This window comes from Cheilinus undulatus, linkage group 8 (assembly GCF_018320785.1).
Source record: "Cheilinus undulatus linkage group 8, ASM1832078v1, whole genome shotgun sequence".
Lineage (NCBI taxonomy): Eukaryota > Metazoa > Chordata > Actinopteri > Labriformes > Labridae > Cheilinus > Cheilinus undulatus.
In genome coordinates, this window is record NC_054872.1 from 14,301,904 (window position 1) to 14,326,543 (window position 24,640).

The following is a 24,640-nucleotide window of genomic DNA, read 5'->3' on the forward strand; positions in this document are numbered from 1 at the left end:
TTGGAAGAAAACATTAAACCTTTTCATACCTTTATATATATGGAGGGCAGTGGATAGAGTCAGAAACAGGGATGACAGACTGGGGTAGAGACATGTAAGAAAGGAGCCATGGTCTATACTTGAACCCAGGCTGCCCTTGGACATGGGGCACACCTTAACCACTAGGCCATCTGCGCCCCAGTGTCCTCTTAATTTTCATTATTAAACTGAACTTTGATGAACTTAATCCAAAAAATGTGTATACTATGTGTTTGATCTTTTATTTATGATCTACTTGTTCGTTTTGATTTGACCTTAGCCCATAAGATATGTCTTGGCAGTAGATCAATTTGATCAATTAATTAGATCTTTGGGACATGTAGATTTTGCAGAAAGACAATCAATATTTTCTTATGAACTTCCTCTGCCTCTCCTCCTGGGCTTTTCCCAGTTGTGTACTGGCAAACTGGTCGGAAACAACTCATCAGAATGGCAGACAGTTGGATCTTGCTCCCTTCAACACATGCACTATTTTATACTAACATGCATTTGAGCAGGTGTGCCTTGGAGAGCGAGGGTGATTTTCCATGTTCCTCTCGTGCACTATACCTGGGCAGCCTACTTCATACATCTGCCGACCATTCAGGCATTTTTATTTTCTCTATCCACATAGGATCTGTGTGAAATGTGTGTTGAAGTCTATGATTTTGTGCTACTTCTGTTGGGCATTTGTCTTGTGATAATGGCATTTAAAGAAGCTTTGCAGTCCAACAACATGGTACCTAGCTAAACTGTGAACAAGATGGGCTGAGTAGATGTGCAAAGGCTAAATTTATGCATCCTTTAACTCTTTGCACCTTAGTAAAAATTGTGCTCCTATGTTTTCTGTTTCTTTACTAACCTTTGCTCCATTTTGTCTCCTCTTTCTCTTTCATCTCTAGGTGGAGGATAAACAGTGCCTGCAGGCTTTACAAGAAGAGGGCATTATTGCATGGTCTGGAAGCTGCTATTGTGATTAAAAACTCAAGAGAAATGAAGAGAGTCCTTTAAAATGAAGAAGAAACATGGTGTTGGATTACCATGATGGAAAAAAACCCAAACTGTCTGCCCATTGATGTAATGACTACAGAAATTGCTTTCTACTGAAATACACATTAAACCTCACTTGTATCTTTACTTGCATGAGAAGGTGTTAGCATTAAGCTACATCTGTCTAAATGATAAAGCTACTCTGTATAGTCTTCTATTGTGCCTGTAACATGCAGATAGCTTGAGGCACTGATTCACTGGCAGATGAAGATGGATAGACAGTGTTGCATCGAGTAACTGGAGGGTACTAAATAAGCTGCTGTGCAAGCAGCTGTATCTCTGGATGAGTAAGGGCAGATAGTATTTTAACTGACCAAAAAGACTCACTAGATTTCCCTAGATGTGCAGCTGCAGATAGCAGTAGATTCAAGTTTCATTGAGCGTGTGAGAGGCTAGGTTGAGAGGGTTGTTTAGTTTGTACAATGACTACTAGAGAGAGAGTTGAGTTGATGGAGACCCGGGAAGGAGGTGTGAGGGAGAGGCTGCTCAGAGGTAAAGGCAACCCTGAAAACGATGTCGAAGCTGAGGATGACAAACTCTCAGGGGCTTTTGACTGCGGCATCTGTGGACGCAGCTTCCCGTTTCTCAGTTCGTTGTCGCAGCATATGAGACGCCACACGGGTGCTCGTCCTTACAAATGCCCCTACTGTGACCACAGAGCCTCTCAGAAAGGCAATCTCAAAGTCCACATCCGCAGCCACAAACTGGGCACGCTGTCCAGCCACCACTCCAATGAGGATGAAGATGGTGGGGCTGAAGAGGAGGAGATGAGCGTTTCAGAGGGTCTTGATGGAGGCACGAGTCCGACTAAGAGCAGCTCAGCCTGTAACCGGATGATTAATGGCGATAGTAGTGAGGATAGTCGGAGGAAAGTCCCAGGGAGAAGTGTGAAAAGAGAGAAGTCAGCAAGTGACCAGAGGCCTTACTGCTGCCGTCTTTGTGGTTACGAGGCTCTGAGAGAGGACCAGCTCCTTAGCCACATTGAAAAGGTCCACATAACAGTAGACCCAGAGGAGGAGACTGTTGTTAAAGAGGAAGCAGTGGCAGAAACTGACAACCTCCAACCTCAAAGTGATGGGACCTTCCCATGTGAAACATGTGGCCAGGTCTTTACCCAGGCCTGGTTTCTGAAGTCACATATGAAGAAGCATGCCGGAATCTTAGACCACTGCTGTCGAATCTGTGGACGACGCTTCCGAGAAGCTTGGTTCCTCAAATCACACATGAAAACACACAACACCAAATCCAGGTCCCGATCGAAAGCAGATTCACCTGAAGTTCCTGCAACCATCAACGATGTTGCACAGGATCCTGACAGTGTCACATGCTCCGTCACATCCAATTATCAAGTGTGTTCCAAATGTGGTAACCTGTTCCACAACAGAGAGAGCCTGCGGGCCCACGAGAAAGTCCACGGTCTTAGCTATGGCAAGAAATCCCAAAGCCAATCCAGACTCAGTGATGATGAGGACTCACCAGCTGCTAAGAGACGCTACCTTGACTACCTAAACCTTCAGCCTATTCTGAAAAACCCTGAAGAAGAGGAGAAAGAGGAGAGCGAGAAGATAGTGCTTGGTCAAAGAATCCCAGAGCTAGATCCAGTCTGCAGCTACCAGGCCTGGCAATTAGCAACCAAAGGAAGGGTGGTGGAGCCAGTGGAGCAGAGTTTCAAAGCCTCAAATGGAGGAGGAAGTATGGGTGAGGAAGCCCTTGCTGAAGCGGCTGTGGTTTTCGAGAAGGAGAGCAGTAGTTTTGTTCTGCAAAGTCAAGAGAAGCGCAGCACATCAGGGCGGCGCAGCAGCTCTGGTTTGGGCCATGCATCTTCAGGGGACCGGACACCAGAGAGTCTCAGCGACTCTGAGTACAGGCCTTCCTCCCGCCAGGATCGAAGGAGACCATCTCAGTCGCAAGCCTCCTCCAGGTCCAACGAGTGTTTCGAGTGTGGGAAGGTGTTTCGCAGTCGTCACCAGTTGATTGTCCACCAGCGGGTCCACAGAAAGGATGGAGGTAGAGCATCTGTGGGAGAAAAGGAAAGAACTGCATGGGGCTCCACCAGTGATCCAGAGTCAGGTTCCCCGAGCCGACCCAGCACCCCCGGGTATGGAGACTCTCCGCCAGCATCTACACTTGGAGACCAGGCCTCAGAGATGGGAACAGCAAACTCTGGAGAGATTACAGGTCAGTCAAAACTTTGGTTTTATCCATAGACTGTTAAAATTGATGTAACCACTGCAGGGTTTCTAAAACATGCAATGCGTTAAATGGCCAGAAGGGGCAATTCTGCAGTCACAAACAGAAATCTGATTCTACCCGAGCTGACCTTTAAGTTGGTTTGTAACCTCAGGTTATCATTATTTACTAAAAATGAGGGTCTTACCTAGTGTTTTTCAATTTTTTTGCCCAAAGCACATCTGAGATCAAGCAGAGATCTCAAGCAACAAAATATTCATATCCAAAATAGTCTCTTCAATGTATGTTACAGTATCTTTAGCTTTTGTGTTGTTGGAGTAATAATACCTGTGGTTATGCAAATTTTTATCACACACTCAGACTTGCCTTTAGTCACACCAGAATGTCACAGCACACTATTTGGTGATCAGTGCTGCAGGTAAAGTATATATAATGTTTGGCAGTGGCTCGCAAATTCACAACTTATTTCCCAACGCTGGTACAAGAACAACACAAAATAACAGAACAGCCTAAAAAACCCACTATTTTATTGAGTAATTAATTTGAAGGAAGGCTGGAAGCAGAATAAACCCTCCGATTCCATATATAATTTTTCTTGATGTACTTAAACCTATTGTGGGTCCTGATCCCCATTTTGGGAACTACTGCTTTAGGGCATTGCAAGCTGTTATTGACAAGTTGCTACGAACTTACAATGCTTCCATTAACAAAAAAAAAAAAAAAAAAAAACAACAACTCCTCTAATATGACATCTTAATACATTCAAATCTCGTTAAAAAGGAATAAAGGTGCTTAATCTTGGTTTTGATGATACATTATTGCTTTTCTGATCAGTGCTGTAGTTGTTTAACCCAAAATCTCATTGTGCTCTATTTAAACAGTAAAAACTATTGCTCATCAAAGATCTCGTCTAGGGATGGATACCAGATTCAGATACTTTTATAGGTACCGACCGAATTCTGTCAGTACTCCTGAGTACCGATTCATGTAAAATCAAACAGTACCATGTTTCGGTACCTAAACGCATTCTTGTGACTGCAAGAGAGTGGAAGAGTAGTCAATTTCCCATGCCGAACACGAACGCAGCATTGCACGCATGAGAGTAATGACGTCGGTAGCAGCTAACTGAATCAACAAAACAAGCATGGCTGATAGGAAGCGGTCGAAGGTAGTGCTCCACTTTTCAAGATACGATGCAGATTACGCTGCAATATTTGTGATCTAAAGTTCAAGGTTTACCACGGCAAAACTTCTAATCTGAGGAAGCAGTGTGTTGACTGATGATTCAGATCAGCTCCCACTGTTTCCTGCTTGTTCGCCCCCCTCCCTCCCTCTCTCTCTCTCTCCCTCTCTCTCTCTCTCTCGTGCCGAATCCTCACTGTAAACACCATGATTTGCCCGTTTATAATGTGGATATCAACCAACGAAATATAGAAGATAGAGAGATAAGTTTGTTCGCTCAGTCACCTAACAGACACTGGATTACGGCACAGTGCAGACTGCCTGGTGTGAGTGTGTCCTAAAAGTTGCTCTCCATCTCTCTAACTTGGCGCAGCTGGTCCTGTTTTAAGCGCTCTATCAGGATGGATGGATCCAGAGTGATTATGAAGGAGTGACAGAGCCATAGGCTCGTCCTCACTGCTTATTTTCATCAGAGAATGAAACAATTTGCCACTTTCTGTTAACTTTTTGCAGTAAGTACAAATATACTGTAACAGACCCTGTGTGTGACGTTTATGCTTCTACGTGGACGGTCACATGATTGATTGATGAGTGAGGAGTAGACTGCCCTTACCAGGTAAAGATGACATCTTAGTTTTGTTGGAAAACAATTTTATACCTTTATCTATTTATTAAGTTATTTTGACTCCATACTCAATTGTTCATTTGTTTTACACTTATTCTCCCTCCATGGATCCCAACACACATTTTTACAAGAGCGGAAATTGGAGGAATAGGGGGCAGTGGGGCTGGGTTTTAATTTGTGAAATATAAAGAAAAACACCCGGTAGTTATAGTAGTTTAGGTTTTCCAAACACTGGTAATGTTACATTACAAATGGTGTTTGATGTTGTTTTGATATATTTGATATCTGATAGTGTTTTGATATTGAAAATTCAGTAGTGCTGAGGCTATATAGCATTTATAATTGCATATTATTCACACTTAAAAGTACCGAAAATGGGTACCGTTGTGTACGGTTCACAGGTACTGGCAATCAGTACTGTACCGGTTCAAATGTAAAAGGTACCAATCCCTAATCTCGTCCATAAAATGTAATAAACAAAGCTGTTTTTGCAGCATGCACTTACTTAATCCATCTAACACCTATCAATATTAACAGTTTCAGGCATTAAGAACTGTAGAAAATGTCAATCCATATTCTTCTGTATATTTTTTGCTTTTGTAGCTTATAAAGAGGCATTAATGTCAATTTTTGCTAATTTTTATGACTAGCTTAAGTCTCTTCACAAGAACTTTAATGAAATTATGAAAATTAAGGTTAAGGATGGGGAGCTGACCTACCAGTAGGCAATGTCAGAGTGGCAACATCCATTTCTTTTGTATAAGCCATGTTTTTTTTTTCTATTTTGCTTTGATAATTAAATATTTTTTTCTAAACTGGAACATTAATGTTAGGGCAATAAGTGTATTGCCTTTGTTTAATTTGAAAGCTGGGAGTAGGATTTCAGCTAATTATCCCAGTGAGAGTCACTGGGTTACACTCAGCATGAATAAGTAACTCTGAATTTGTAATAAATGATTATAAAATTGCATAATCTTGTTGCCCAAAGTCAAAAATCCATAATCATGGCCCTGGATTTGGGTGTTTGCTGTTTATCTTCTTGTTCGCGACCTTTTTTGCCATTTTAATGTTCTTTTGTCTATTTAAATGTAATGAATTAACCCTGATAACATAGCATCTTAATAATAAATGTCTGTAATAATAAAAATGTTTGTCTGTGCTTTCACAAACACATAAGCAAACATTATAATGTGTCAGAACGACCCAAACAACTGCAAACTAACAAAGACAACATACATACCCAGCAGCAAAACCCTTGAAGAGAAAAAATAAGTCAACCAGCACAATAAACCCAAACATCATAAGATGTTTTGCTATGTTAGGAATGTCATACATATAAGGTTGTCAGTAATAAGATGTTCTGCGGGGGTTTTAGTGACAGAAATGACTGTAAGCCCTTTAAAGCCTCCCACTGGAGGCCTCTGACTCTGTCACTCTGTAGTAAACATCTGTTGATGAAATGGGCTTTGTGTGGGAGAAGCTCATCCGTCTCTATGGAGCGGGAACTGGAGCCACCGTGTGGCCAAATATCAGAATGGCATCCCACTGAACCTCTTTTACAGAGAGTTGGTCAAAATGACTATCAAATAATGCCAATAAAACTTTAGCACCACTGATATGCTGTTAACAACCAGCCATTATTTTGTATCCCAGGGCGATAAAGCCGACAGTTAAGTGAAACCTTGTGACTTTCAGTGGCATGTCAGTAGAGATGAGGGCATTTTTGGAATGCCTGTCATTTTTTCACCTCCACAACCAATAAACAGAGCAGAGCAAAAAGAAAAAGAAAAGCCTACCCATGCAAGGGCAAAACACCCGTAATCATGACTGAAATAGGCTAAAGGAAGGATTCCTGTGTTTTCACTTCAGAGCTTTGTGGTCTTAATGTTTGATCTGAAAATCTCTCTGGAAACACTGTTTGTGCAGGTTAGGACAGTGGATAGCTCAGAGCTGTAGTGATTGCTTCCATTCCTCCCCGTTAGAACAGACATTCAAAAATAGCAGCAGCATTTCTTCAGGCCTGATCGGGCCGTGTGCTATTTCAGGTCTTCCTGTCTCAGGAAACTCCCCTCACCCCCCTTATCTCTGCGTGAATATGTTTTTTGCTCTCTTTTATGTCTTTGCAATGAAAATCTGCCTCTGTGTTTCCTTTAACTATTCAGTGATGTTGTCTATGGTATAACAACCAATTACGAGCCTGAAACAACAACGGTCATGTTCTCTAGTCGTTAAGGGCAGGCTTTACTTCCTTTTATAGTTTTATAAGTTCTCTATGACTCCAAATGCTCTGGCATAGTGTCTAGTTTCAGGAACTGTAGTTCTCTTTAAGCTTATCAATACAAACAAATGTATATTACACATCAGAGACACTGTAGCATTGATAGATACAGCTAAGTGTGAGTGAATGAGTTTAGATCAAGTGTAATGAAACTTTATTGTCACTTTCTTCCGTACAACAGACACACAGAGACAAATGAGAAAGGCTTCCAAAGGGAATAAGGGTGAACGATATTGAAAAATAATCTGATAGCAAATTTTTTTCCTAAAGTAACCACCACAGAATTAAACAGATTAAACTAGGGCTGAACAATTGTAAAAGATATCTAGTTGTAATTATTTTAACACATATTGGAAATTCCATATGGATATTTGAATGATGTGTAGGGCATAACTTCTCTGCTGCTGAAATTTTTTTTCAAAATGGTATTTTGACACACATTTCAGGTAAAGAAATATTGCACCACTTGTGATTTCAAAACTGTAGCAGTCCATTTTGCAATTTAATCTGAATCAATTTCCCAACCTCAAGGCCAGCCATAAGTGGGGATAAGGGAGGGGGGCTTTCCCAGCCAAACTGGAGGCTATGAAGGTCAGCAAAATCATGGTCTATTGTTAGGTTAAGCTGTGATAACATATGTTCTTATTTTTTAACCTGAATAATAACAACTCTTATCAAAGCAACAAATATATATTTTTGAAAAGTATTTGAGCCATAATATATATGTAAACCCATTTTCTCAAATGGAGTAAAAGCCGCAGTTGATTAGCATAGGCAAAAAATAGGCAGAAAAAAACAGTAAAAATTGGTAAAAATTGGCAAGAAAGGAGCATAAAATATTTAATTTGGTGAAAATTGGCAAAAAGTGGGTGTATAAAGTGGTGAAAAGAGTTAATACTGGCAAATATGGATCAACAGAAGAAACAATTGGTTAAAAGTGGCAAAAATAGGTAAGGATCAGGCAGAAAAAATGGTGGAAAGGGTTTAAAAGTGGCATAAAGCCTTGAAAGTGTTAGGAAAGGGCTGTAAAGGTGTCGAAATGGGATTATAAAATGGTAAAAATGGGTAACAGGCAACAAGTGTCTGAAAACAGTGATGAAAAGGGGTTACAATGCTGCAAAAATGTATGCAGAGTGGCACAAAATTGATAGAACGAAGCAAAAGTGGGTGAAAATTACACAAAATGAAAAAGTGGTTGAAAGGGGTTCAAAAGTAGCGCAAATGAATTCAGCATCAGAACCTATCAACAGCTTGAAACATGCACTTTTTAACTCCAAAATCAGGTAAGGATGCAATCACTGACGCTACCGATCAGACAGACATGCAATGACATCATCAACTCATCCCTTGGGGAGGGCCCGTTCTCTGGGTTTTTCAGGGGCACAGACAAATCCGTGGGCTGATCTTCCCAGCCCTACCAGGGATTCACTTATTAATGAACCTTGTATTCACAATATGAAATAATATAAAATAGAAAATCAAGATAAGGAAATCTCTAGGCACAAGTAATATGTTTAAGAAGAGTAAAAGTATAGCAAGATAGTAAAAGAAATTACAAAAGAAGTGGGAAGAAAACAGCAATTCATTCATTTATTTTCCACAATAAATCTGCCTGTTTATCTGTTCTTTTTTACTCTCTCTCTCTCTGTTTGTTGTGACTCTTTCCTAATCTCTAAGGTCACCTCCTGTGACACCTTTACTGTCTCATCCACTCCTCTTACCTCTGAGCCAGCCAGGCTGCCCGATGTCTGAGGGATCTGTTATTTATAGAGTCACCTCCTGATTGAGCGGGATCCAGACATTGAGGGAAGAGTCACTCAAAGGACAGTTTAATCTCAACATGTCCCTTAGGAATATACTGTCAGGTTACTTTTGGGAATGAAGAATTAAGTGTACAAATATACCAACAAGATAGGCTTTTAGAATATATGTGCTCCTTAATATTGTGCACACATCTTGAAGCTCTGCACTGTGCATCTCTATAACTGTGACTTTTTTTTCTGTTCAGTTTCACTCCTGGTGAGAGCTGACATCTGTACATTCTTTCAAACAGCTCTACAAAGTGTGGAATTGAGGTTACATTTGTACCGTAGCTTTCAGTGACTAGGTTTCATGGATAGTTTAGATTAGGTCTGTGTTTGCTTCCAGAGCACAAACTTTATGTTGTTTACTCCACATTTTACAATACAATGGTTTAAGCAACAACAGGCTGTCAGCACTGTGGTGCGCACAGACTAAACGGCTGCATTTGTCTTTGTCATTGTGTATTATGTGTATTTAAACACTGTAAAACCCAACAAATTCAAAACACTCAAAATATTTGTCCTAACTGGTTACAGAGAAGTTTTTTAGTAGTGGCTCTCGTTAAAATATGTCATTTATATGTTTCTCATCCACTGCAGTTTTCCCTCATGTCTTTCACGTTTTAATTTTGGTTAGGCATGCCTATTAAAATATGCTTATTTGACTGACTGTAAGTAACAGTGACTGGAAGGTGCACTTTGTGCCAGAAAGCGCTCTTCCTGAGAGCTTCGTATATCATCCTTACTGTGTTGAAGTTGGCCCGCATGCAGGACTTCTCAAACTGAGGAGTGAACTTCGCTCATGCACTGTAAACACTAACAACAGCTTTACTCAGAAACACTGAGTTGAACTAACTCAGTTTTTGTTATAAACACTTTAAGCAAGTTACTGGTACTGCTTTGCCATTAAAGCTAAAGAACTTGATTTACTTAAGTTTAATTGTTTTAAACAAATTAGTAATTAGAACTTGTAACTGTTTTCTCTGCACTGTAGGAAAGGACAGTAAAAAGTCAAATTATTTGACAACCATCCCTAAATCTGCTGAGTTTTCCCAGAATGCCTACCGTGAGTGAAGTAACTGACTTAGTTACGAAGGTCCCACCTATAGGACACTATGTATATTTTGGAGTTTATGTTAATGAATGGTTGCTTAATTGGTTGCTTAAATTAGCCTACCCTAGGTGGAATGGTAAATTAAAATATCTTTAAAATGCAATTTTTCAGTGAGTACTGCTTTGATTTCTAAGGTAATTGGTTACCCATAATAATTTTGGTTCTATGAATTTATCAGGATTTAAAGTGCTCTTAAAATTATTGATTTAAAAGTATTGTGCACTCAAAGTAGATGATTTACACTGTAAACCCAGACTTTATATCTAATTAAATGATTTAATTTCAATGTACATAAATTATTTTAGTTTGATTGCATTACTATAAAATGCTAAGTATATCCTACTAATTTGTAGACATAGTTGAATGTGTGAATAAATTTAAGTTAAATGCCCTTAAATTACTAAGTTTTAGTCATAACCACACCTCTTCATTTCCTTTGTGTTGTGGTCTTCAGTGTTGGAATTGTTTGACAGTGTTGATCCCATCAACTCTGCAGAGTCAATTTATTTTAGCCCCGCCCAGTGTCTTTTCAAAATTTGAATAATTTTCCCATGATGCTCTCATGCAGAGTGTTTATATGTGTTTGAGATGTTTTAAATTGTGTTTGAATATGTTTAGATGATGCCTATTGTACAGTAATCAGTTTCTGGTTTCTGTTGGATTGTTCAAGATTTTCAAGTTTTTAAACTTTCCACCATGAGCAAAATTGTTTACTGAGTAAGAGACTTCCTGGCTGTGGCGACAAAGTCTAGTGTATCTGAAAAAAAAACAAACTGCATGAGTGAGCAAAGTGTAAGTGTCTATTGCTTACCTTAAGTTACAGTTATGTGATAGCCTTGTTAAATTTCCTGAGTAATACACTAAAGCAGTTACTATGGTGTTAGAAACACCTTCAGGGGCACACCGGTAGTCGAGTGGTTTAGGCGCGCGCCATGTACGCAGGCGACCCGGGTTTGAATCCAGCCTGTGGCACTTTTTCCTGCATGACTCTTCCCTGTTTCCGACTCTATCCACTGTCCTATCCAAAAAAGGCCAAGAATAAATCTTGAAAAAAGAAACACTTGAATGTTACAGTATATCACTATTGGGGAACTATATAAACTCAGCTTAGGTGTTAAATTTAACACTATGGGAGTTGAATTACCACTGACATAGAGTTGATTTGTATTGCAGAAGAATAGATAACCCAAACAACTGGGAGCAATTGACTTTGCAAGAGATTTAAAGTTAAATCACCTTGGCATTTAATTTGTTGTACTTAAAAACTTAAATTCACTGAAGTTTTCATTATACAGTACTTAAGTTTTTTAGGGCAACCAGTTTCCTTAAATTTTTTAAGTAAATTCAACTCATCCGGGCTTACAGTGTAGCCTTAGTACTCCAAACTAAAATGAACATTTGAATCAAAGTATTAAACACTTAAAATAATTGATTTAAAAGTAGTGTAGCACACTTAAAATAAAACGTTTAACATCAGTGTGCATTACTCATAAATATCAAGTTATCCATCCATCCATTTTCTGTACCGCTTATCCCATGGGGGTTCATGGGGGGGCTGCAGCCTATCCCAGCTGTCATTGGGCGAGAGGCGGGGTACACCCTAGACTGGTTAATATCAAGTTAGTGTAATTGAAGTAAACAAGTTATTTAAACTCACAAAAGTATTTTTAATTGTTATTTTTGAGGCAAGGAGTTTCCACAATTGGTTTTAAGTAAGCTCAACTTATTTTATTGACATTATTATTTTATTGTCTATTGCCCAGAGAAATTAAACTATGCAGATTAAGGGATTATTATCAAAATTCTTTTACCTTCTGTTTACTTAAAAAATATGTTCAGTCAGCTCAGAGGAATAGAGCTGAAATAGCTATTTTGGATTTTCAATTAAACACAGATAATTTTAACAGCCTTGTACCATTTGGTCTAACAGGGTATGTGAGGGTGACCAGTGCAAGTCAGATTCAGGGTGCCACCTCTATGTACTTTGAAGGGCAGTAAGAATACGTTGTGTAACACTATAGGAAATCCCAATATTGAATTACTTATTTCCAATTAATGTGACTGCTCACTAATGAATTATTGAAGGACCTACTGTATATGAGCCTGATAGAAAGGACACATCAACCCTGACCACTTTCCTATATAACTGGCCAGACCAGGAGCGTCACCTTGGCAGAGCCTGAGCTGTTTTGTTGCCAACAGGAAGTCCAATGAGAAACAGATGGCATGTGTAGCTGGTGCTTTTGTGAAACAGAGGAGTAGTAGAACCAGATCTGCTTGATCATTAGAGAGTTTGGTGATCAAGTATGGATCTATGACCTAGCTTATTAAGATTTATGGTATTTTGATTAAAAAAACAACAATTCTGAATTTCAAATTGAGGATTTATACTTAAATTTTGCCTTCTATTTACAAGCTTTTCCAACCATTTTTGATGCAGTTTATTGTAAAATACATATTCGCTTTACAATTGCATTGCTTTACTTATGTTTTTTTTAATCCCTGCAGTTGAACATGCAGTGAGGTAAAAAAGTGTAAAATGTACTTGTATAAACAAACTGATACTAACACCATCTTGTGGACAATGCATAGAACTGCACCTATATATGTACAGAATTTATCAGTGGTTTTCAACCTTTTTCTGCCCAAGGCATACCTAAGATCAAGCCAGAATCTCAAGGCACACCATAATCTTATCTATTCAAAATATCCTCTCTAAAACATGCTGTTACATTGGTGTAGAAATAATGAAACATCTGTGTATATTCACCAATATATGATGTTCAGATCAATTTCACACAAAAGAGTTAAATTGAAATGAACTCTAATAGTAAGAGCATTAACTAAATTTTTTCCCTGCGTTTGATGTCATTAACTATATGGTTTTTTATTACTATGTCAACTGTATTGCATGTATGATCCTATATACGTCTAAAAAACGAAAACATATTTAAAAAAAAAAAAAACACCTGAAGGACACCTTTAAGCATCTAAACTTTGTCAACCTTTTTGGATCTATATATAATAAAAGGGCTTTAGTCTATTAGGAACACATAAAATCCATCAAACTATATCCAGTGATTGTGGTGTGCAGTATTTATTGTTATTTTTATTTTGATATGTATATATTTACACAGTAATTGAAGACTTTTACTTAGGGTTGTGTTTACAGGTAGAGTAACTAATGGAAATGTCTGAAAACTAGCCAATACTGCACCCTGGTGGCCATTTAACAGAACTACATCCATCTGGAACTACATGAACCAAGCATGTATGGTTTCCTGTGCACTCTCTGACCTGTATGTTCTCTTTTCTTTTCCCCACAGATGAGAAGCCTTACATCCGCAGCCTCTCTGACTTAGTCACTTCAGAGCTGCAGACTTACTCGACCCATGCACGTGCCCAACACCCAGCTGCACCTGATGACAGACCAAGCCCCATCCCCAGCCCTAGCCCCAGCTCCAGCTCAGACAGAGGCACCCCTAGTGGATACCCCAAACTGAAGAAAGCTCTCCTTCAGGGTTTAAACAGCTCTTCACCTGGTGCTTACCATTCAGCTCGATCCTCCCCGCTTGATCCAACATTAACCCCTGTGGATCTGTGTGTGAGGGCCGAGGGCTGCAGGGGCATCATCTCCCTGGACAGGAAGAGCCTTCCTAGCCACAAGTGCTCCTTCTGCTCCCACTCCACCCGCTACCCCGAGGTGCTCTGGATGCATCAGACTGTGGCACACCGCATCAACAGCAGCAGCTCCAATATTGCACCAAAATGGGCCCTGAAAACTAGCACTAAGGGCCCAAGGGACAGTTCATTATCCTCCAAGAGACGCACCGGTCCTCCTCCCATCCTGGAGGGAAAAGAGTGTCCCCCGCTGCCTCCATTGATGCGCACCCAACGCACCAGACCCCCTAACTACTCCAGTGAGCTCCAAAAGAAGAGCAAGCCAAGCAGTCAAGCAGCCACACCGTCATCATCCTCCGCTACCCCCTCCTCTTCATTCTCCAGGGGCCCTTCATCCACCTCAGGCACCCAAGCTGGGAGAGTCCCAGTTCGACCAGGCAACAGCTCCAGCAGGCACACAGAGGATCAGAGTAATCAGCCTCGCATCAGACCCAAAGTGGATATTTACCCCCGTGGAGGTTCATCCTCCTCCTCCAGCTCCTTGGAGAAGAGCACTGGAGTCCTGTCACGCTCCTCGGCTCCGAGCCCCAGCTCTGCCTCGTCATCCCGGATTTCTGAGCGCTATCTGATGCCTCAGGAGGGTCTGGGCTTCATGCTGACCAGCAAACACGGCCTTGCAGAGTACAGCCGAGCCAGAGGTTCCCCTCATCAGCCGCTTCCCAACTCCCACCACAGCCAGAGCCGGGCTAATGCTACGAGGCCCAGCGCCATCACCCATAGCTCTGCTGCAGGACTCAACTATGGGGCCTCCCAGGCACATGGAGGCACTCTGCAGAATCCTTCCTCCTCTTCCTCTTCTTCCTCTTCCTCCTCATCTGCATCTTCTTTGCCTTCAGAAGTTCGGGGGAATGTAAAGCAGGAGCCGATTGCAGAGACACCGGAGATGCCCGCTGATGTTCTCAGCTTCCTGAAGAACTACAGTCCCCATGAGCTGGCAGCCCTCTACCATCGCTGGGGTGCAGCCAACGCCCTGCTGGATCCCACTGGTAGGAAAATGATTTATTATTTCTTTTGCATTTGTGTCAATTTGTTGTAACACATTGCATTGTATGGGTTTATTTTTTGTGATTTTTGGATGATTACAAATTTACAAATTTGCGGTTAGATTAATTTAGACCAACCCTGTGTCAGTTGGACACCAACTTGAGACCAATATCAGACCAATACAAGTAGGACACACCTTCACTTGATCCTGCAAACAGCTGACACTGTTTGAATTGACCTGAAAGTTTCATATTTTTATTGTAACATCACCAGAAAATAAATGAAGGCTCTTCTTTTTTCTCTTATTTTCAGTGGTTTAATATCTACATGTATTGGGTTATGCAAAACAAGGTTGTAAACATTAGTGATACTTTAACAATGCATTTTCAGTTATTTGTAATGCAGTGTTTTTTGTTTTTTTTTTGCTCTAGGCACCCCTAAGATCAAGCCAAAATCTCAAGGCACATCGTATCCATGCAATAAAGATCATACAGTATCTTGTACTCTAGTTTTTGTATTGTAACAATAACGCCTTTGGCTGTGACAATTCCCATGGCACATGTAGAACTGCCTAAAGGCAGGAATCTCTGTTTTTCAAGATATATTTTTGGGCGTTTTTTGCCTTTATTGATAGAGGAGGGCAGTAGATAGAAACAGGAATGAGAGAGTGGGGGAGAGAGATGCAAGAAAGGGGCTACAGGATGGGCTTGAACCCGGACTGCACACGTACATGGGGTGTGACCAACCACTAGGCCATCTGAGCTCCCTGGAAACCACTGATTAAATGAAAAGTAGTATTAAAAAAAAGACTGGTGAAAAAAATACCATCTCCAATAATGTTTTAATTTGAAAATTTCACATGTTAAAAAAACACCATCTTAATTGGACTGATTCATCTGCGATATGCCAGTATTGGAACTTTGCTGGCATATTTGTGAAAACTTTGCATTGTGCTGGAGTTGGCCCTGCAACTACTCAATAGGGGGTATGTATGTGACATCATAGCAGCGCAAGTGAGCAGTCTAGTGACAGGAATCAGTATGAAGTAAACAGTCAACAGCTTTTTCAGCTGAAAAGTGTTGTCTTTTTAATAACTACATTCCTCTACTACTTCTTCTAATCTTGAAAGAAAATTAAGACCTTAATTTTCAGCAAATCAAGTATGATAATAAGGTGACAGACACTTTATGACAACGGATTATGTTTTATTGGTGTACAGATAGTCCTGTGATGTTAGATTAACACAGCTGATTTTATAGGGAATGACCAAAAATAATCCATCAATATTTATCACAGACTAAATAAAGCAGTCCTTGTAAATTAACGTGATTTCTGTGGTTATATAAAAAAGATATTTCCATGAACCTTTCATGAAGTAAAGGTATCTGACACTAGGGATTTAAAATCCAACTGGATTAAGTAAAACAGCTGGGGTACATTGATTTTCATGCGGGTTACATCCTGAATTTTTGTAAACAGGTTTAACTACAGAGCAAATCTTTTTAGTATTACGGTAGAGTAAAAAGAAGTAAATTAATCAGCATAATATGGAGAAAAAACTGATCTAAAGCTCAGTAAATATTAATTACATGAATTCAGTTTTGTATCTATCACGAATGAACCAGGCTGATGTGTGCCTTCAGGTTCTACTTTGTGTTCTTAATCAGGTCTGTATAATATCAGGAAATTCGATTTATGACCACATATCGATGTCATGATCCACTGTGTCTTTAGATAACAGTATGGATCTCTGTCGAGTCCAGATATACCTAATTTAAGCAGATATTAGTCTGTTTGTCCCCTGTTTTCATCTGTTCCCCATTGAGCAGCTAGCAGTGTCTTAAACCACTCAGTCCAACCAAACAGTCATATCCTGTGCTGAAAGTGACATCAGCACATGCCCTCCGGATCAGATGCCCAGGACTTCTATTTCTGTTGCTTTGGTATCAGTAAGGTAAAAATATGCCCCGTTGAAATGCTTGCTGTGAAATAACACGAATCAACCGGCAGCAGAGATCATGCCATTATGTTACTGTAAAATTAATAGGTTTTTACAGCCACTAAAATTTACAGGATTGTACTGTTAATGAAAAAACAGTAAGGGCTGTTTCTGAAAATTAATTTAACAGTATTAAATTTGAACTGATTTGCTTAACAATATATTATATTGCAGTTTTCCTGTACAGTATCTCACAGTAACTGGTTTGGTTTGAATGCTACTTTGTATGGCAGTTCTTGTTTGTCTTACATATATTTAATACACAGCAGTTTATGATTTTAATTACTTACATGGTGCAAAGCACTTTGCATGTACAACAAAACATTGCCAACTCAGCATGAACAACTGTGGCTAAGAAGTGTGTCTTATGTTAACCATGGAGAGAACAGACAGATACAGAATTAGAATACACACTCAACTGAAAGCCTGCACTCTGTTCTTTATTGTAGTCCTTCTCCTTTCACAGTCAGTAAATGACCAACATAGTGGATAACTCCACTCATGGTGCCAAAGTCTTAATCATAGAAACCATAATAATTCACCAGAAGCATGCACAAACGAATCTCAGCAGTGATGACTGTACAGCATCTTAACACATATAAACACAAATGAATACATCTAAAACACATCTAAACATTTGCACAAGGGCATGATTGGTAAACTCAAATTACAGAGGGCGGAGCTTTGATCAATTGACTCTCTACAGAGATGGACTAACACTTCATGTATCAACAATATCAGGTTACTCCAACACCGAAAGCCATTTTGCTCAGAAAGGAATTAAAAGTTACAGTTTGGGGTTTTAAATCAACACAGGTTTTGCTTTGTAATTTAACAGACTAGGTTTTATATTAACAGTTGAATGTTGTATGTCAAAATAATGCGTTATTGCTGTTCTGCTGTGAATTTACAGCAATTTTTTTGAGTGTGATTTAGATTATGTAAAGAGCATGTAGATGTTAATAAATCTGTTATGCTGACAGCCTTTGTGCAAAAGTAGAGAAAAGAATGATCTGAAATATGAGCTAAAATCAAACATATTTCCACTATCATCTTCTTTAAGTTGATTCAGCTTCCATGTTGACAGTGGAAAAACAGTGATTAATGGAGCCAGAAAGAGAAACTTTTCAGCATAGACAATTTTATAGGTAAAATAACATATTTTTGTGCTGAATCAGTTGATTTAAACTGAAAAAAATACACTACTGGTGTAATAAGTAGTGTGTTTTAGGCCAAATAAAGAAGCTTATTTAACAAGGACACTGTCCTAAGAGAAGGAGTTGCACGTCTTGTTCTCCACTCTTTGCAGTCACATACCTAGTTCTCTTACACAGGCGAGTGGCTAGACTCCAACCTTTTTCATCTGAGAGCTACTTTTAAAAACAGCACTGGCCAAGGGCTACTTGCATCACATCCATTACATTTATATACATAACATATCAAAACAAATGAACCGGCTGGATGAAGCTACTTCCACTTTCTTCACCCCTTTCTTCTTTCTGCCAACAGTGGACGGATACAGAGGGCTGAATAAAGATTGCTGTTCTTTGAACTAAGGCTAAAGATTTCTTCTCTGAATCTCCAGATAAGTGTGCTAAATGCTAGCATTCATGGCAGCGACACAACAGTTAACAGTGACATGTGTTCATGCCCGTTTTATATTCTAATGGTTGATTTCTGTCAAAAGTGCAAATATTAGCAAATACAGATGTTAAACCGATGCATCCATGCTCACCAGCGATGGATTGGCAACAAGGGGGGCGGACTACATTTACCATTATTGACTTAGACAAGGCCAAAACCATACAAAAAGAAGTTTTAAGACTACCATCAAGCACTACTATCATGTGAGTGAAAGAGGTTTTCCTTCATCATCAGCTCATATACAAATGCCCTCAGGATGTTTGCTTTGTCAAAGAAATGTGTGCTGCATGGTTAGTGATGTCACCTAACACTAAGAAGGTTCCTGATTTAAGAGATCCCTGGTGGTTCTAGTTTTAAAGTCCCAGTCAGAAAGGCTTTTCTGTGTGAAGTTTGCATGATCCCCCCATACTTGTGTGGGCTCTTTCCAGCTTCCTCTTCTGTCCAATGATAGTTTGTGACTTTTAATTGCCCGTAGGTGAGAGTATTATTGTCAGCCCTGTGATCGACTGACCAGTCCAGGGTGCACCCCATCCCTTGCCCAATGACAGCTGAGATCGACTTCAGCCCTCCTGCAACCTGAAACAGATAAGCAGTATAGATAATCGACGACTGAAGAAAAAAGTTTTCCAATTTGTGCCTGTTTGGAGTAAAATTTGCTAAACCCTGATCATAGCAAACATCTGTTACTATTTAAGAGCAAAAAACATTACAATGCAACATGCAATGACAATGAATTTTTCTATCTGTCTGTCTATCTATCTATCTATCTATCTATCTATCTATCTATCTATCTATCTATCTATCAGAAAGACCACAACAGTGCAATCCAAGTTCGAGACTTGACATGTGAACCATATTCAATCATTGATAAATACCTTCCCCTTTAACACTCTGACTCTGTCTCTCACAAACACCATCTGGTAGAAAGTGATTGACAGACATGAATTCTCCTGGATTCTGACAGGGTTTCTGAATAATGAAGAGAAGATCCATTAGATGCACATGTGTGCTTGCATGTTTGTGAGATAAAATTAAAGGCTGTAACTGGGGCAGCATGTGTGCCTGTGTGTCCATATGTGCTCTGCTTTTTAGATGCAAAAGTGTGTGTGTATTTTTTTTTTTTTTTTTTTTTTTTTTACTTTGAAAGACGTGAGAGAACCTTTGCTTCTCTCAGGTCTGCGAGGCATGCCTAGTCTCCTGCTCCACTCTCCCAGAAAGCTGTCACAAACTGTTTAGGTCACGGCTCTGCCTGACGAGAGACTCGCACAGATGCGAATGGAGGGAGGCAAAACAGAGACGGAGAGAGAGAGAGAACATGTGAGGCAGAGAGAAAGATGAGACAGAATAATTACCCCACCAGCTGCTTTGGAAATGGTCATTACCGAACATCCACGTTATTTGCCCATTTTTCGGTTGTGTCTCTAAGGTCAAGTGGGGCTGTACGGAGCCAGAGGTCAGAGACAACAGCCCCAGAGCGGACGCATGACATCGCTGTCAGCCGTCCAGGCGCATATCGTCACCATCCGCCTTAGCCCTTTGAGTCACATGCTATAAAGTGACCTTTTTTGAGCAACTGAGTTTTCCTCCCATTTCTCTCTGTAATAATCCTACCAGTTTGTGTGTCTGCTTGTGTTTTCCGTCCAGCTCTGTCTTGTCTTTCATTAGTGCATCAGTGAGAAGGGCTGGCTGCCCACAGTACAAGTCGAGTATCCAGAGGCCAGCAGTTGGGCTGCCAGAGACGCTCTCTGTCACCTCCACCGCCTCCATGTCCTCCTTGTCCTGCTTCCCACCCTCCCCTCTATGTGGCACAAACATACACATAACAATGAGGCACTGCCCAGGTATACACTGAAGTCAGTGCTTTAGGGAATGCAATACATGTCCTCCTCGCCAAAAGTACCTCTGAACCCTCAAGGCCCATGGTCTGTCAGCTGGTAGGTCACAGGAGTTCATGTGTATGTGTGTACTACTTGGTGTGTTTGTACTCACCATGTCAGCAAACTGATCAAACCATCTTTGAGTCTCTCTTGCTGCTTTGCCTGTGTCGTCATCTGCATATTTACAGTGCCTTTAAGAAGTATTCCCCCCTTGGGATGTTTTGCCTGTGCATTGATTTTCATATATCAATCATTGTCAATATAACTTAGCTTTCTTGAAAAACAAAAAAAAAAAAACTAAAAAAGACCCTCTTCAACATCAAAGTATTCTAAAAAAAGTATTGTCAAATAAATAATGTAATCTGAAATAAGCGACTGCATGAATATTCGCCCCTCAGTTTTTAGTAGATTTGGCTGCAGTCACAGCACTGTGTCTGTGTGGATAGGTCTCAATTAGGCTTGCTCATCTAGACACTGCAATTTTACTCCATTCTTCTTTGCAAAACTGCTCTAACTCTGTCTGGTTGCATGGGGATCAGGAGTAAACAGTCCTTTTCAAGTCCAGCCAAAAATTCTCTATTGGATTGAGGTCTGGGTTTTGATTCAGCCACTCAAGAACATGCACCTTGTCTTTAAACCATTTCTGTTTAACTTTGGCTGTATGCTTTAGGCTATTGTCTTTCTGGAGAGAAATCTTCCTCTTAGCTGTAGTTTTCTTGCAGACTGAATAAGATAGGCTTTATAAGCCATCCAGGTCCAGCTGCTAAGAAGCATCCCTACAGCATGATGTTGCTGGGGATGGTGATGTGCAGTGTTTGGTGTCCATCAAACATAGCATCTGATAGCTAAAAAGCACCATCTCATCAGATCAAATAACTTTCTTCCACTTGATTTTTGAGCCTCCCCCGTGTGTTTTGATGAACTCTAGTGGAGATTTAATGAATTTTCTTCAACAGTGGCTTTCTCTTTGCCATTCTCCCATAAAGCTTTGACTGGTGGAGAACCCAGGAAACAGTGAAGTCTCTCCCTCCTCATCTGCTGAAACTTGTAACTCCGTCAGAGTACTCATAAGGGTCTTAGATGGGCAGCCTAATCTAGGCAGATTTCAATAACCTTTTCTCTGAGTTGATTGGAGTGTTCTTTTCACTTCATGGTGTAATAGTAGCCAGGAATACTGATTAATCAGTGACTGGACCTTCCAGACACGTGTCTTCATACTACGATACTTCACTTCACTTAGGTGATCCCCATACAAGCACTGAGACTACAAGCACCATGTAGCGTAGTATAGAGTAGTTGACATTTCTTTGTAGAAATTTTTTTTTAACTTTGACATTAAGTTTTTTTTTAATTCTAAGAGAATCAGATCATTTTTATGCAAATAATTTCCAGCAAATTTACCCAAGCATGATGAGTCTAATGAAGTGTTTTAAAAATGCCAACATTGTCATTAACAACGACAAGGCATGAATTATTTGATATTTCTTTCCTCCTGAACAAACAATATGACAAAGTGAAAAGCATGTCTGATGACTTGTGAAGTTGTTCCGTGTCATGTGACAGGATTTATGAGTTTTGAAGTCATCAAAATTCAACAAGTTTCCTTCTTCATCGTGACCCATTAACAGAGGAAGCTGTCTTGTGCATATAAATGAAGTGTTGTTGTGTCATCCTGCTCTGGTGTGTTAAAGTAGCCAGTGTGTGCCCCAGTCTATGCCTCACTTTCCTCCCTCGGACCAAACACACACATACCTCCCAAAACACACACACACATGCGGAAACACACACCTGACATGTGACACACGGGCAGCGGAGCGGGCACATCACAGCCGGGGCGTTTTAATTGCCTGTAATTTATGCGGTGTGTGTGTGTGCTGTGTGTGTCTGGCTGTCAGCCTCTGAGATGATGCTGTGTGACAGCTGCAGTCCAGCCCCTGGAGCTAGCCGCTCATAATGACACATTAGACATACTAATGATGCCTGCGCCAGTCCACTACTGACGCTACCTACCTCCGCGGCTCCAGCCGGCCTCTGCTCTTATGTACACCCACTCACTCTCTGCCCATTACTGACCTTTACGTCTTCATTCAATCTCTGCAAACATGAAAATGTCTTCTGACACACAATAAACTGATGCTGATGTTCACCTTTTCAAATACTCTTCTCAGAAAAAGTCACGTGAAATCTCGCATGGAAATTCAGAGCATATGTGGTTTTAGGACACATTGGCCTCTCTATGTGAACATGTTTCTTTGAAAAAGGGGTCTTTCTTGGTGCAGAGTTTTGCCTAATTCATACATTTTTTTGGATACGTATACATTTTCTAAAAGTGATGATGGTTAGAATCAATCTTCTTTCAAGGGACTCAGAGTGTTCGAAGCAAAAATCTGGTTAAAGTACATGGCACATGAAGAAGAAAAAACATTATCTGAGGGCCATAATTTAGAAAAGTTCTAGGAACTCTTTCTGCATTCATAGAAGTGCTAACCTGACCATATCCTGGACTTTTGTTCTTGCATTTCCTGAAGAAGCTTGATGTCAGCAAGGTACCAATCATCAACTTTTCATTACTCAAGTGTCATTAATAAACTATTGACAATGGCGTCCTGTTGATGGTGTTGTCCTTGCTGGTGAACTAGCAAAAAATGGAAGTCCTATAGCTAGAAAGAAAGGGAAGAAATACTTTTATGGCTTGGATTCTATTCAAATATAGTTGATCTCACCTATTTTCAATAGAGCCTCTGCCTCAGTACTTGCTGTAATTGTTTATTTCTTTCTCTTTTGTGTCTTTGTTTGTGATCAGGGATGCTGAGGTCTCTGATGCGTCAGGGACAGTACTTCTGCCATGAGTGCGGGAAGAGTTTCAGTCAGCCGAGCCACCTGCGCACCCATATGAGATCCCATACAGGTAAAGACAGCTGGAGGACAGTGACACACAAACACACCCGGGGGGGGAACTCTGGAAGCCCTGAGTGGATATTCTAACATTTTATGTTATCCAGTTTCCTAACAAAACATGTACATTGCAATTGTTTTCTTGTAATCTTGGACTTATTTACGTAGTTCTTTTGGTATAACAATTCTGGTTTTCCCATGATTTGTGTCTTGAGGATTTAACTTAAAAAAACCAGTGGGATCAAGACCAAGACTATGAGAAAAAAATAATCAAGTGCATTTGTTTTATAGGGAAAAGTAAAGTGTATGAATAAGTAACATACAGACACATTTCTATTTTTGAAAAATAAACCAATTTCATGTTATCTGCAGTAATCATCTCTAGGTCCTCACATTTTTATGAAAATTAATTACCTTTTTGTAGAGATAACACTGCATACATTTTGTGTGTGACTGTGGACAAAATCATGACTGCCAAACAATTAATCCAGGTAATATGATGAGACAGAAGATGTTAATCTTAGATAAAACATGTAATGAAAATATTCAATTTCATATTGGACCAATCGGTCACTAAATTATTCAGTTTAAGTCATATAAACCACATACCAACTCATAAAATAGTTAACTATGTACCAGCTCTTTTGAGTATTTTAATACATATGACATGAACTCTGATTCAACCCTTGTATGGTATGTTTTTTTTTTCCATAGAGTCATGTACAGACTAACAAAGGTTGGCGTTATCCTCACAGCAATGTTAGCTCTGTTCAGGGTCATGCACAGGTCACATAACAATAGACATACTGTATGACACAAGTTCAAAATCCAGTTCCCCAGCAATGCTTTGTTAGTCAAGAGATATCATCAAGATAAGTATGTATTTCAGGTATTTTTAAGACCTGAATAGAGCGTTAATATCCTGATGCTTAAACAATGAGAGAAACTTGACTAAGGGCGCTTTCACACCTCACCTGTTTGGTCAGTTCAAACAAACCTGAGATCATTTGCAGAGATGGTTTGGTTCTTTTTAATGCAAACTGAGCTCTGTTGATGACAAAGAGACAGACCATGACCGCTTTAAAATGGGGGTCTCAATCTGCTTTTCTTTTGACTCTTGTCCCATTTTCTTGTATTCATTAAAATTAAAAAATTCTAACCAATTAAAGATTGATTTCCTTGCACATCACACATTTTGGTCTGCTTGTAAATGTCCCAGAAAAAGCACAAAAAGACTAAAATTGGCATGCAGCACTAAAAAAATGTCCTTTTACATTGTTTTATTTCCAGGCAAGACAGTG

At 39.9% G+C, this 24,640-nt stretch overlaps 1 protein-coding gene across 8 annotated transcripts in view; it reads left to right on the forward strand.

Annotated features, from left to right (window-relative positions):
• The window catches only part of znf516 (zinc finger protein 516), a 90,787-nt gene that overhangs the window by 50,506 nt on the left and 15,641 nt on the right, over positions 1 to 24,640 (forward strand). For 4 of the 8 annotated variants that reach the window (XM_041792923.1, XM_041792924.1, XM_041792926.1 and 1 more), the window contains 3 exons: positions 921 to 3,246; positions 13,586 to 14,926; positions 23,248 to 23,352. In XM_041792923.1, the coding sequence (XP_041648857.1) occupies positions 1,491 to 3,246; positions 13,586 to 14,926; positions 23,248 to 23,352 (3,202 nt within the window). In that variant the 5' untranslated portion in view covers positions 921 to 1,490. Of the gene's footprint in view, positions 1 to 920; positions 3,247 to 13,585; positions 14,927 to 18,432; positions 23,353 to 24,640 lie in introns of all 8 variants that reach the window. The other 4 variants (XR_005992193.1, XR_005992192.1, XR_005992194.1 and 1 more) reach the window with 3 other exon arrangements.